Source organism: Saccostrea cucullata, unplaced genomic scaffold, assembly GCF_032062105.1.
Source record: "Saccostrea cucullata isolate Sc308-1 unplaced genomic scaffold, CSIRO_AGI_Scuc_v1 ctg2979, whole genome shotgun sequence".
NCBI classification, from domain to species: Eukaryota; Metazoa; Mollusca; class Bivalvia; order Ostreida; family Ostreidae; genus Saccostrea; species Saccostrea cuccullata.
In genome coordinates, this window is record NW_026931030.1 from 192,562 (window position 1) to 207,500 (window position 14,939).

At 35.3% G+C, this 14,939-nt stretch overlaps 1 protein-coding gene across 1 annotated transcript; it reads left to right on the forward strand.

Annotated features, from left to right (window-relative positions):
• The first annotated feature begins 291 nt into the window (after positions 1 to 291).
• LOC134231101 (uncharacterized) lies at positions 292 to 9,201 on the forward strand. Its single transcript, XM_062713024.1, has 3 exons — positions 292 to 333; positions 7,393 to 7,619; positions 7,747 to 9,201. Exons 1-3 carry the CDS (start codon positions 331 to 333, stop codon positions 8,024 to 8,026), a joined length of 510 nt encoding a protein of 169 aa, XP_062569008.1. The 5' UTR covers positions 292 to 330; the 3' UTR covers positions 8,027 to 9,201.
• Positions 9,202 to 14,939: the final 5,738 nt, after the last annotated feature.

Here is a 14,939-nt window from a genome sequence, read left to right on the forward strand (position 1 = left end):
TGCGATTGGACAGTGAAAGATCGCGATAAAGTTCATCTTCCAATTATGCTTTACTCGCATTGGTCAATTTTTTAATGAGCAACGAAGAATTCTCTCCTCGTTCAACCACGGCCAGAATGGGAGAGGATCGTACATTTTGGTCGTGGTTTGCGACGATGAGTATATCTTGGAAGACGACATTTTATTGGTTTGATGGAGGCTGTAAATTTCAGATTCAACTTTCGGCAGCTCCCTGCTACACTTCGCGCATGCGCATTGAGACTATCGCTTTCACTTTTGATTGTGAAAAGAAAACACTTCGCACGCAGGATTGTGTTGAATATTTTCGCTATGGTAAGTTCCTTTTTAATTGAATTTTAATTTTATGTCTTATGTAGGTCATAAATATAGCCTTTCTTGTTTTCTTATTGAAAATAGATTCCATGAAGACATTTAATCCTTTCTTGCGCAAAAGATGTTAGTTTAAAGATGTGTTAGATCTAAACAGTAATTTGAAGAAAAAAAATAGTTTGATATAGCTATCGATACGGTGATGAATACAATATCATTCTTATCTGCATTATGCTATTTTACTCAATTTATCAGGTTCAGTACAATCAGTACATTAAGCTCATTGTACTTACAACAGTACAAAGCTTATGATCAGCTGTTTTTAACATGTATATACAGGCTAATTACTAAATATTGCCAATATTCAATAATACTTTTTAAATATCCATAACAAATAAAAAAGAAACACAATGTTACGTATGCAGAAGTGTTCATGTAACATGTGTTACTGTAAAAGTTACCCCATATAATATTATTGGTTATGTGCAGTGATTAAAATGGTGCACCACAGAAGTCATGCTGATAAGAGGAAGAAAATCTCTCAATTAAATCTCATCTGTAGCACACTGGTCTTAAAAATTTGTATGGATGACAAAGCTAGAGCACAAAAACTTATGCTTGATTTTGGATTAAATTCTCTAAATTCTTATTTTAAATTGTACACAAGCTAGATTTCATTTCTGTCAACTTCTCTCATATTTAAAGTCTGCACATAGCTGCAGCGTGTTGTTCTGTTGGACCAAATAATTTGCCTCTCAAAATGGCAGTGTATAGTAACATTTTGATATGGCAGTTTGAAAACACGGTGAAATAAATCAATTTTTGTGCACAATAAATATAAACTTTTTTCAACTGGTAGCACTAGACTCTCAGGTCTGTCACTCAGTATATTTGTTTCAGAGAGCTACAGTTCTGCAGCTATTTTTAATTATGACTACAACCTGAAGGTTTTAAAAATGTTACTAAATTAATTTTTAAAAAGGAAATGCTAGTATTCTCCCAGAAAATAGTTACCCCATATAACTATAATATTTTAACCCCATCTCTGTAGATTTTTCGAAGATTTTTCAATATTATGATTGGTTGAAGTCTGTCACGTGAAGGAGGTGGGTTACTTATACCCAGTCAATTGTAAATCAATACACAGTCAATGTATTATGAAACAAACACAACGTGACATCATAACAGGCACAGTTTAAGGGTGATGAAGCATGCAGCAGAAAAAAACATTTATAAACCACAGATAATATGTAAATGTTTCATTGGTGGGGTAAATTTGTTACATAGTTTTTAAGTGACAGGGTACGGGATGATACCTCTGTCATTCAAAAACTATGTAACTAATAGTACCCCCTAATTCGCATTTAATATGACCAGTGCCATCGGGTATCTGCACATAATCATCACTATTACATGGGGTAAGTCACATGTACCATACTTTAGTAAAATTGATTATATCTATGATTTCACATGTTGTACAAGATTTGACTGACTTATTATACCCCAAGCTTGAAAAGTCGGAGGGTGAATAGTGTTCATGGGGTCGTCTAGCTGTAACGTCTGTCCATCCGTCCGTCTGACTGTCTGTAACACTTTGGGGTACCCATCTCTTATCCGCAACTCCTCTTATACCAATGAATGAAATTTGACGAGACTTTCAGAGAATCTTTATTACATATTGCCATTGTGCACCTCCTATTTTACTTTATGATCCAACAGTCACATATTTTGGGTTTCCCATAGCAAAACATGGTCACTGACATTATATTCATCATGTTCATATGGGAGGCAGGGTATTATTTAGTGAGCTCATTGTTCACAGTACCTCTAGTTTATCAAGTTTTCTTGGTTATGAAAATAATAAATTAAGAGTAATATTTGAATCATTAAAGAAACTAGTGCTAATTGTAACGGGAACCGTTACAGATGTTCCCCAAACGCTCCCCAACTCCCTTTCGGTGCCATATTCCCTGTAAGCTTCATTAAATAAGACAAACTCTGTGCATTTTTGACTTTAACAACGTTTTTCCAGAAGAATACGAATTATATTCAATTTTTAGCATTGCACCCAAACGCATCTGAATGCATGTGCGTTATGACCATACCATCTTGTCTACACTATTTATATATTTTAATATACTATATATAAAGCATTCAGTCCAAAAGTAATAAAAATAACTCATTCAAGTGTATTTTTAAATATTCTCGTTTCAAATGCACGCACGTGCGTGTACGTGCATGATGATCATACCTTTTTGTAGGAGTCCCTTACATCTATCTATGTTCTAAATCCCATCCTGTTTGGTTGAAAAACAAGGGAGTTATAGCCATTTAAAGTTTCAGCCAATCAGATTGCAGCACATGTGCATGCGCGTGATTTCATGATTTTTTTAATATCATTTTGTAGGATATCCTAATGCATGACTATATTTTAAATTTCAAAGAATTTCGTCAAAAAACAAAGGAGAAATAGCCATTTAAGGTTTCAGCCAATCAGATTGCAGCACACGTGCATGCGCGTGATTTCACGATTTTTTTTCTATATCATTTTGTAGGATATCCTAATGCATGACTATATTTTAAATTTCAAAGAATTTCGTCAAAAAACAAAGGAGATATTGCCATTTAAAGTTTCAGCCAATCAGCTTGCAGCTCGCGCACGTGCGCATGCTTTCATGAAAATTCTTATATATCATGCGGTAGATCTTCATAATGTAGGACTATGTTCAAAATTTCAAAGGATTATGACAAGAAACAAGAAAGATATTGAGACATTAGTTTCAGCCAATCAGAGAGAAGCGCACGTGCATGCGCGTGAGATCTTGCTATTTTGACCATGCTATCTTGTCTATACTACTAATGTATCCTTACATTATGAGTTTCAAAAAATTTCATCAGAAAATAGAAAAGTTACGGCAATATCCATTATATTGGTCATTTCACGTGTTGCACGTGCGCGCTCTTGCAAGCACGTGCGCGCAAAATGACCATCGTTCGGCAACTCTACATAACATGCCTACTGACCCTAAAAAGGTTTCACCTAAGTCAGATGTGTAGTTTACAAGATCACTCGTGGACAAAATTTTCCAAGGAAGAAGAAAAATAATAAGAATAACTAGGGCTAATTGTAACGGGGACCGTTACAGATGTTCCCCAAACGCTCCCCAACTCCCTTTTGGTGCCATATTCCCTGTAAGCTTCATTAAATAAGACAAAATCTATGCACTGAGACTTTAACAACGCCAAGTTCATTCAAATTTTAGTGCGTATGTGAATGCATGTGCGTAATGACCATATCATCTTGTCTACACAATCTATACATTTTAATATACTAAATATTAAAGTATTTAATCCAAAAGTATTTAAAAATACGCTCATTCAAGTATATTTTTGATTTAACTCATTTCACGTGCACGCACGTGCATACATGAGCATGGTGTCCATATCTTCTTGTAGACGTTCATTACATCTCTCTATGTTCTAAATCCCACTCAGTTTGGTTGAAAACCAAAGCAGTTATAGTTGTTTAAAGTTTCAGCCAATCAGATTACAGCGCACTTACACGAACGTGTATGCATGTGCATGGCGACCATATCATGTTGTAGAAGTTCATTATATCTATCCATGTTCCAAATCCCATCCTGTTTGGTTGAAAACCAAGGGAGTTATAGCTATTTAAAGTTTAAGCCAATCAGATTGCAGCGCACGTGCATGCACGTGATTTTATGACAAATGCTATATATCATGTTGTAGGATATATTAATGCATGGCTATGTTCAAAATTTCATAGGATTTCGTTGAAAAACAAGAAAGGTATAGAGACTTTAGTTTCAGCCAATCAGAGCAAAGCGCACGTGCATGCGCGTGAGATCTTGCTATTTTGACCATGTCATCATGTTTAAACTACTAATAAATAATCAAATTATGAGTTTCAAAGCATTTCATCAAAAAATAAAAAAGTTACGTCTATATCTATTATATTGGTCATTTCACGTGTTGCACGCGCACGCTCTTGCAAGCACGTGCGCGCAAAATGACCTTGATTCCACAAATCTACATAACATGTCTACTGATCCTAAAAAGGTTTTACCTACATCGGATGAACAGTTTACAAGATCACCCCCGGACAAAAAAGTACCCAGGAAGAAGAAGAAGAATAATAATAATAAGAAACAGAGTAAAAATAATATGTTCCCCAACTTCGTTTGGGGAACATAATAATAATAAGAAACAGAGTAAAAACAATATGTTCCCCAACTTCGTTTGGGGAACATAATAACAGCAATATCAATATTTTATAATTCTGGCTGTATTTATAAACTTTATGTTCTAATGCTAGTCACAAAGGATGCTAGACACTTTGAGAGGTGTGACAACCCCACACTAATAGTCATATTGATATGGAAGTGGTTTGTTTAAAGACACTTCAGGAATTTTTCACTCATATTGATACGAACATCACCAATGAGTAGTCAGAGACTGCCATTGAGCAGTCAGGGATCTTTTTTGTGCCAGCACCTACTGCGACACAGACCTTGGTTTACATGTAAACGGTTTCATCTGAAGGTCAGGTCGCCATGTCCCACAGTGGGATTTGAACCCATAAATTCCTTACTCTGTTAGTCTAAAGCAGATGCTCTAAACCAATGTGCCATGCAGGCTACCTCCAGTGGTAGAATACATGGCATGGTACCGTTTGAAGGACAATATCCATCATTCTCTCATTCTGTTGACGAGTTTATGAATTAGGGAATAACTATCGTCTAATTTGATATTTGCGACCGTTAATGCTGATTTAACGGTGGCAAACTGAGTTTTACTAGCGACGCATAAGCGGAGCCGGTAAAACGGATGTTTACGATCGTTAAATCAGCATTAATGGTCAAAAATATCAAATTAGAAGATTAGTTATTCCCATTCTAATGCAATCCATGTATTTTGTTTGTTGTTTACGTCTTATTTTGTTGAGTTTTATAACATGAAATACGTCATGGGGCATTGTGTTTTTGCGTCGCTCTATTATGACGTCACAATGAAAAAGCTTTCACGCTCGTTAATGCTCGTTTTACTGCTTTAAACATCGTGCATTAGCCAATCAAAACGTGTTTTACTAAACAATTGCATTAGAATGGAACATTTGAAATGAAATATAGAGATTTTCTCTGTTATACGCAACTCATGTTCAACATTGATATAAGAAAATAGCAACATATAATTTTTAAATGTTTAGAATTACAAACTTAATTTGTATCAATAACTAAGGATTATAGTATGAGCTGCATGCATTGACATTGTTAATAACTTAATATCATATGTTCATGCACGGGTCTAGGGAAGGGGGTCCAGAGATACACACACCCCCATACACACACACACCCAAATTTGCAGAACTAATAAATGTATATACTAAACCAAGTAAAAGTGACCCCCTTAGACAATCAGGATCCCTCCTAAGGAAACTGGGATTTATGTGAAAATGGTATGAAAAGTTAGGTGTGAAGCTTTAAAAGTCAACATTCAACAACTCTCCACTCCACCCACAAAATAGATTTTTCACATCTGGAAAAAAAGTTTAATTTTTTGCTTTTGATTTTAGGTGGACACCGCCTGGAAAAAATTCCTGGATCTCCTCCTGTATTTAAAAAGTAATTTCTTTGTTGCAGATGTGATGCGGGCTGAGGTTTTGTTCCCTTTCCTTGTGGCAGATTGCTTCGTTATCGATGTTTCCCGACAGCAAAATTCCTCCAAGTTCTCCTGTGTGTCATCTAGCTATCAAGTTGTCTCAAGTTGTCTCCCTGTAATATATCTATCAAGCTGGAGTCAAGGTAATTGCCCTGCCAGTTGAAGACCTCCTTGTTGAGGTTTATTTTCACTGTTATCATAATAAGGTATTTTATTTTAGTATTAAATAAGAATGATAATGCTGTACTCATTAAGGGCTATATCATACTTATATTTTCGTTATGCACTGCCATGAATATGGCCGGGCATATAGTGTTTGTCATGCCTGTCTTCCGTCCTTCTGTCCTTCCGTCACACTTTGCATTAAGTTCTGTTCAAAGCTCAGTTTCAAATAAACTATCCAAGATATTTTCATCAAACTTTACATTCTTATAGATATTGATAAGATCTATTCAACTGCATCACCATTTTTGACCTTGACCTTTCCTTTGACCTTTGACCTCACTTTTCCTAAATCAGTGTCAAACATAATATGCTGATACATACTGATGTAAGCAAGTCCACTGCATCAACATTTTTTAGCTTGACCTTTCATTTAACCTCACTTTTATCGAATTATGTTTAAGTCAGTTTTAAAGAAACCATTTATAATTTTTTTTTTTCAACTTCATAAGCTGATACATATTGATGAGAGCTTTTCAACTGCATCAACATTGTTTGAGTTGACCTTGGCATTTCCTTTGACGTTGACCTCACTTTAAAGAAATTAGAGTCAAACTTTATATGCTGATACATATTCAACTGCATCACTATTCAAGATATTCTGATCAAATTTCATGAACTAATACAAATTTTCATGATGCATTACTAATACATGTATACACTTGGCGGGACATTCATATCCATTGGACACATTTCTAGTTTAAATATTTGTTTAGTTTTTTTTTTTTCGAAATCGTCTATGGTACTAATAACAATATCCCTTTTTATTTAGCTCGAACAGAAACGAGATATATAAGGACTTCATGGTATCCACCAACGTCGAGTCATTGGAGATCCTAAAGCATTCAAGTACAAGATGACTAAGCTCAGAAAAGTGTGTTGCAGAGCTACTATAGTTCCCATGACGATGTTGAGAAACCAGGACAGGTGAAGCGATATATCCTATATTAATAACAACAACCATGTACATGTATATGTACATCAACTTCCCAAGTTTCATTCTTCATCCACTAAAGTATTTAACACCATTTTCCAGGTAAAATTTTGAACGTCTGAATGTTATATATACTTATTGTTCATATAAATGTACATTTAAATTAAATTTTAAAAAATGCCTATTGGAGATATTGATATTTAAACATTGTTATCTTTTATCAGGCTGATGAAGTTAAGATTGGGTACTTGAAAGAGATGTTGACTTTGTTGAGGAAGTCCCTGGAGAAGTTTGTTAAGGCAATGACCATGAAGTCGACCAAGGACCTCACAACTGTGCCATTCAAAGACAGCAACTCCCAGCTGAATGACAACATCATTGCCACTGATGTAATGAAAAGAGCTTACATGGTGGACCACGAGGATGAAAATCAACCATCATCACTACAGAGGTTTGTATTGCAGATTCCTTGTTAACTTGAGATTACTAAAAAAAATATCATTTTGGGCCAATTTATTATTTGTTTGACATTTTTATTTATTTTCTGTTGATAAATGACTTCTAAAAATATTTTTTAGGGCAGTAAGAAAATTCTACTATGCAGTGACATCAAAGATGCTGGTCAAATTTCTTTTCAAGGATATGGTGGTATCCAACCTTGGCTTCCTAAATCCAGCAAATGGAGGAGATCTACCACCAACTGCCCTAACTGTGCTAGCACAGAGATTCGCTTCCCTAGTGCCCCAGGATCATTGGGAACAAAGGAAAGACAAATTCATCGACTACCAAACAACTCCTGCTGTGGACCTCCCAGGTTTTGTGGAGGACACAAGAACAGATGTCTACTGCATGGGCTAGGATTCTGGAGAAATAACATCACCAAGACAGCAATGTTTCCAGTGATGATTGATTGATCGTATGTTGTTAAACATCCCTCTCAAGAATGTTTCACTCATATGGAGACGCCACCACTTGCCGGTGGAGAACTGCAAATTTTTCCTATACTCAGCTCTCAGGGCCATTGAGCAGGGAGGGATCTTTTTGTGCCGGCACGTACTGCGACACGGGACCTCGGTTTATACGGGCTCATCCGAAGGACCGGTCTCCACATCCCACAGTGGGATTTGAATCCGTGACATAAGGATCAACTCTGTACTTCGTGACTGTACAGCAGTTTCCAGCGATGGTGAAATAGTCAAAGCCATTCTTAAATATTGTGCCAAACTCCAATGCTGGATGTGAATGAGTCTTCTCTATGGTGTAGAAAATACAGACAGAGACCCCCTGCTAATTTGGACAATAAACCAATCAGTATCCTACTTACCACCAAATTAAAAACAGCAATGTAATCTTATTAAACCATTAAAGGACTTGCTCCAGTCAGTAAAAAAGGCTTGTGTTTCAAATAACAAAGAATTTGGTCTTTTTAAAAGTAGTGATTAACTCTTTAACTGTTTGTGTCTTGACTGTTGACTGAAACTATCTATCCTCTGTTTTGCATATTCTTAACTGAATTTTAATGGTATACATTGGCAGATCTAGAGGGTAGGGACTGGACTTCCCTCCTTATTTTTCCAGAGAGAGAGAGGGCAGAGATGCTTTTCTGTAATAGGTATTTTTACTTTTAATTTGTTAAAATAAAGTATCCAAATCTCTGCCTTTTCTGCTCACTAGAAAGAGTATTGCCTATTCCTAATAGATACCCGTTATACCTTCACTACCTTGGTCCCGGGCCCCAACCGGGCCCACACAATGTTACTTGAAACTTATAAGGATGTCACAAAGGATTATCATTTATAAGTTCTTGAAAGAAAAATGATCTTAATTACCATACTAGTAACATGCAAGGTTTCAACATCGGAAGATTCTGGCGAAACTTTGGCGAAAACATTTTTGGACAATCTTCTAAAGTAACTTACTTACAGGAATATGCAAAAAAAGGGTTATGATAAGGAGTATGCTAAAGATAAATAATTTCTCCATACAGTATGAAAGTATTTTAGTCAATGAAGACAAAAGGTATAAAACGCTCCCATAATACGTGGAGGGTGGCTCACTTTTTCTGAGAGTATTTTTAATACGCAAATTTAGTTAGGACGCTGCTCCCCCACGGCAGCTTTTTGTTGCTGGTCAGGGTCAAAATATGCAAATTCCAGCATTTGAAAGAAAAAAAAATGTACTGAAAAGTAAAAGATCCCTCCCCCCTTACAACAAAATTGGACATTATGGGTGCTCAGTTTATTTTTTGTTTTTTTGTCAGCTTCATTCAGAGCCTTTAAAGTCGTTGCTATGGTGCGAAAGTGCATCTGGTGTGATTCTATGAATGGGGGGCACATACTTGGAAGACTCTTTCAAAAAAAGCTGGATTTGCCTCTGGTTTGTGAATGTGATATGTCACCTATCAATTTGTGATGATGTTCTTTTAGTTTTATAACTAGTTGTTTGCTTGAATTACAATAGTAATACATAATTAAAGTAGCTAGATTTCAACAATGCAGTATTGTTTTCATGTACCGTATGCTACATGTACTGTTTTTTTTATTTATTTTTTTATTTATTAAATTAAAGAAAGTACATGTATATATTTGTTTGACGAATTAAGTTGCATTAGACATGTTAGAATGCTTTGGATGAAATCAGAAGAAAAAAAATGTTCAAACGAAGAATATGTATCATAAATATATATGAATTGCGTCAAGCGAAAAGGGACCTTCGTGACATAAACGTAATTACGTCACAATAGCGCTTCAAAGACGTGACGTCGCGCCGGTGCGTTTGCCGATAAAAAAAAATCATACGATAAAGCAAAACAAAAATTTATTTGCGTAATACTAATGTTAAACCAGAAGTCTCTGTCGAGACTGTAGCTCTACTGGTTTGTACTGATCAAAAACCGATGCACAGAATTATGTATCTTAGTGTAGTCTACTTGTGTGATAAGTAATATTGAATTCAGACCAAAACTGTAGAAGGAGTAGCATTTTAAAGGAATTCCACAGAAAATTCTACTTTTAGTAACCATGGCAACATTGTTCATTAAAATCAAAAACCGATGCACTATTATATGTAAATTAGTGTAGTTTACTTGTGTGCCAAGTGATAATGAAATCAGACCAAAACTGTAGAAGGAGTAGCGTTTTAAAGGAATTTCTCAGAAAATTCTATTTTTAGTAACCATTGCAACACTGCTCATCGAAATCAAAAATTGATGCACTATTTTATGTATCTTAGTGTAGTCTACTTGTGTGCCAAGTGATATTGAAATCAGACTAAACTGTAGAAGGAGTAGCGTTTTAAAGGAATTTCTCAAAAAATTCTATTTTTAGTAACCATGGCAACATCGCTCATCGAAATCAAAAACCGATGCACTATTTTATGTATCTTAGTGTAGTCTACTTGTGTGCCAAGTAATACTGAAATCAGACCAAAACTTTAGAAGGAGTAGCGTTTTAAAGGAATTTCTAAGAAAATTCTATTTTTAGTAACCATTGCAACACCGCTCATCGAAATCAAAATCCTATGCACTATTTTATGCATCTTAGTGTAGTCTACTTGTGTGCCAAGTGATACTGAAATCAGACAAAAACTGTAGAAGGAGTAGCGTTTTAAAGAAATTTCACAGAAAATTCTATTTTTAGTAACCATGGCAACATCGTGCATCGAAATCAAAAACCGATGCACTATTTTATGTATCTCAGTGTAGTCTACTTGTGTGCCAAGTATTGTTGAAATCAGACCAAAACTGTAAAAGGAGTAGCATTTTCAAGGAATTTCACAGAAAATTCTATTTTAGTAACCATGGCAACACCGTTCATCAAAAGGAAAAACCGATGCACTATTTTATGTATCTCAGTGTAGTCTACTTGTGTGCCAAGTAATACTGAAATCAGACCAAAACTGTAAAAGGAGTAGCATTTTCAAGGAATTTCACAGAAAATTCTATTTTTAGTAACCATGGCAACATCGTTCATCAAAAGGAAAAACCAATGCACTATTTTATGTATCTTAGTGTAGTCTACTTGTGTGCCAAGTTATATTGAAATCAGACCAAAACTGTAGAAGGAGTAGCGTTTTAAAGGAATTTCTCAGAAAATTCTATTTTTAGTAACCATGGCAACACCGTTCATCGAAATCAAAAACCGATGCACTATTTTATGTATCTTAGTGTAGTCTACTTGTGTGCCAAGTTATATTGAAATCAGACTAAAACTGTAGGAGGAGTAGCGTTTTGAAAAATTGTTTACAGACAGACGGACAGACAGACAGACGGACGGACGCCGGACGCATTACTATCGCATAAGCTCTTCTGGTCTCTGACCAGTAGAGTTAAAAAAAAAAAAAGACACGCCTATAAATGTCCGAAAAAAATTGCTAAATATCGTCAATTTATAGATTTACTGGTAATTTTTCTAAAATAGTTTATTAACTAATTTGATTTTTGATAGTTCATGAATGGCCTTATTCATGAGAAGTGAAAAATGTCTAGGAACAAATCCATGTACGTGTTTACCTCAGTAATCTGTGAAGACAATCGCATCTTTGGCCTTTCCGGCTGAGCTCCAGACTCTACAGATAAGTGGTCTCCTGCATTCATTTCAATGTTGTTGTTTTTTGTTGTTTTGTTTTTTGTTTTTGGAGTGGGGAGGGGGTTACATATTACACATTCCAGGTTGTTTCTCCCTTAGTCAGAAAGGGCCGAGAATTGGCGACTCAGTGCCCAAAGTTTGTTATCAGAGATTAAGTAAGCGAATCAAGTTAACTGATGCTAGCATAGTTGCAATAGCATTTTGTCAATACATATAGTAGGAAAAAAATATGAATACATCTGCTAGGAAACTGTCTGTAGCAATGTCATAAAGGATGAAGCGGCGAAAACCATACGGACTTCTGTATCTCCTCATCAACACCATCACCTTTGATGCAACACTCTGAGGTTTGAAAACTGACGTAATAAAATGTGAAAATAATCAACAGTGGTCATTTTCAAAACTAATTGGAGGTCTTGTATTCATTGCCTAATTTTTTTTAAATAAATGAAAACTAAACATGTTAACTTTGGGTTAAACTGATGTTGTTAACTTCAAGTCGAAAATTTAGAGCGATGATTTAAAATCAGACTAATGTACATTAGTTTTATTTTCCGATTTGAAGTTTACTAATTTTATTTAAGACAAAAACAGTAGTTCCAGACATTTGGAGTTGAGCTTATAATCTTGCATAATATTGTATAGGTTAATGGTTTGATTACCCTCCCCCCCACACACACAAAATCAGATTCTTATCCCCGAGAGTCATGTCAATGGCAGAGGCTGCCTCTGTGCCATTGTACATGTTGTACGGCAGACTTTCTGTCGGACCTGTTATTGTCCAGCGTGTATGTTCATTTATGTTTTTTTTTACCATATAAATGTTTTATATATGTTTTATATTTTTAATTACTAGTATTAAAAAATAAATTGTTAAACGGCAAAACGAAAAAATTCAGTTGAAATTATCATGCAAGTTTTATATAAGGCTAAATCTATTGAAATAAACGAATACATAATTTTGCATACGTCACAATTTTGCAGATAGGAGAAGTATCCAAAACAAGTACATCAATGCGCAAAGAGGTGCAAATTGCTACGGAGGGCCGTTCTGCGGTCTTGACCCTTTGGGAAGAGAGAGCAGAACAGTCCTCCATACCTGTAAGCCAGACATATAACGTACTTAACTTAAAGGCAGCAAACGAGTTTAAGGGCCAGAGGGCGTACAATTCCACGCCTTCGACAACATTTGTGGTAAATAACTTACTCATATGATTTGAAATTGTTTTAGTTCTTAAAAAACAATAACAATAACTAGATGAGATCTCGTTGCGAGCAACGAGTAGGTCTTCCGTCCGATTTCTGATGGAATAATACGATTGATAGAATAATGAAAAGACAACTTAGAATGTCAAAAATTATAGGAATTCTTCAAAATATGTTTAGAAACACAGAGAAGAGTAGGATCTGTCAATTTCAATAAATTTCCGGTTCTTCTTATTCACTTCCTGTGTGACCGCTGAAGAGGGAAGACCTTAATTATAGGGAAAAAGAATCCGAACAAGAGCAATAGGGATCGGACAAACAGGGATTGAATCCGAGTCTACAGCGTGAAATTTCATCGCGCTAACCATTAGTTTACGTCATTTATTCTTATGCATTCAACTTTTCCCCAATGTAATTCCTTACAGAGATATGTCGATTTAAACTTTTTTTTGCATATCTGTATACTTACGCCACAGTCCATCTGTCTTAGTATTATTAAACGTGAGTTACTATTCATAATTTCGCGCGAAACGTCACCAGTAATTCTTTTCTAATAAAGTTTAATTTTCTTTTTATCCTCAAATCGGACTAGCCCGATTAGTCGCACATTCATGAAAAGACTGCAATGGTTCGCCAATAAACATGCCTCGCCTTGTGACGGTCAAAGAATCAGATATAACTGCAGTATTAAGAAAACAAACTACAGCCACGAATACCTACTAAACATATTGATTGCTAAATAAGCAATGTTCTTTGAAAACCTTTTACATTTAACCATTTATTAGGATCATTTTTTCTTTGGTGCAAAACAAAAGGTTGTAGTTCTCGTATTTCCACTTGTAGTCATGTTTTATTCTACTTAGAGATACAGACAAAAGCGATTATAGTAGACGTTGGAGGAAACCTCAGATTTGAATCAGAATTGCAACGTAAATGCGACGTGACAACCCAACAATTCTTTCACATTTCTTTGATCCTTACGCTACATAAGTTTCGTTCAACCAAACGCTCAGCCGACCCCGTAAACTCCGATCTGCACATTGGAGACAGCCGCCATTTTGGTCCCGCTTCAGATTTAGAAATGCATATATCCAGAGTGTGGATTGATCAATTTAAAAATAAATCATATATGAGGCATCTACAGAAGGGTCACTATTAACTGTATTAATATCAAAGAAAAATGTTTAAAAACAAAAAAGTTGAAAATTTTGACTTTTTAAAATCGCTTCCTGTAGCGACCGGAAGTGCTGACGACGCACTAAAAGGTGATTGTGCAAATCTAAAAGTCATGAACTATCATCTCCAATAAGTCTCCAGTTCATATCTTAAGCAATTTTCGCTATTTGGTGCGCACAAAATTGCATTAAAAAATCAGGAAATTGTCCATATCTCACGACCGGAAGTGACGGCGTCGACGAAAAAAATTTCCAATAAGGTTAAGATCAGTACTTATCAGATGTGAAAGTTTCATGAGAATTGACCCAGCAGTTTCCGAGAAATAGCGTGCACAAAATCGGTAAGAATAATAAAAATAATAATAATAATAATAATAATAGGGAAAAAGAAACCGAAGAATAACAAAAAGGTCTTCCGTTGGAGACGGAAGACCTTAATAACAAATAAAAAACAATAAAATCTGTACAGTTTTAGTTAAGAGTTTAAGATATAAAAAGAATAACCATTGCAAAATGCACACATTCAAAAATTAAATTATTACGCAGAAATTGAGACGTATCATTATCAAGAGGTTTGTTTTAGTAATGAATTAAGCTTGCATTTATTGAAGGTTCTGATATATAAAAATGAAATTCTTGTACAATTTCATTGAGAAGTAAGTCAAAGAGGAACCTTTTGAAGGCGAAGTAGAGTCTGTCTTCTTTGAGAGGTAAATATATGAATTGAAAAGTAGCTGCAGATATGTAGCGTTATGATTTTATATATTTGTCTTTGACCATAACGCTACAGATGCCATAATGCTA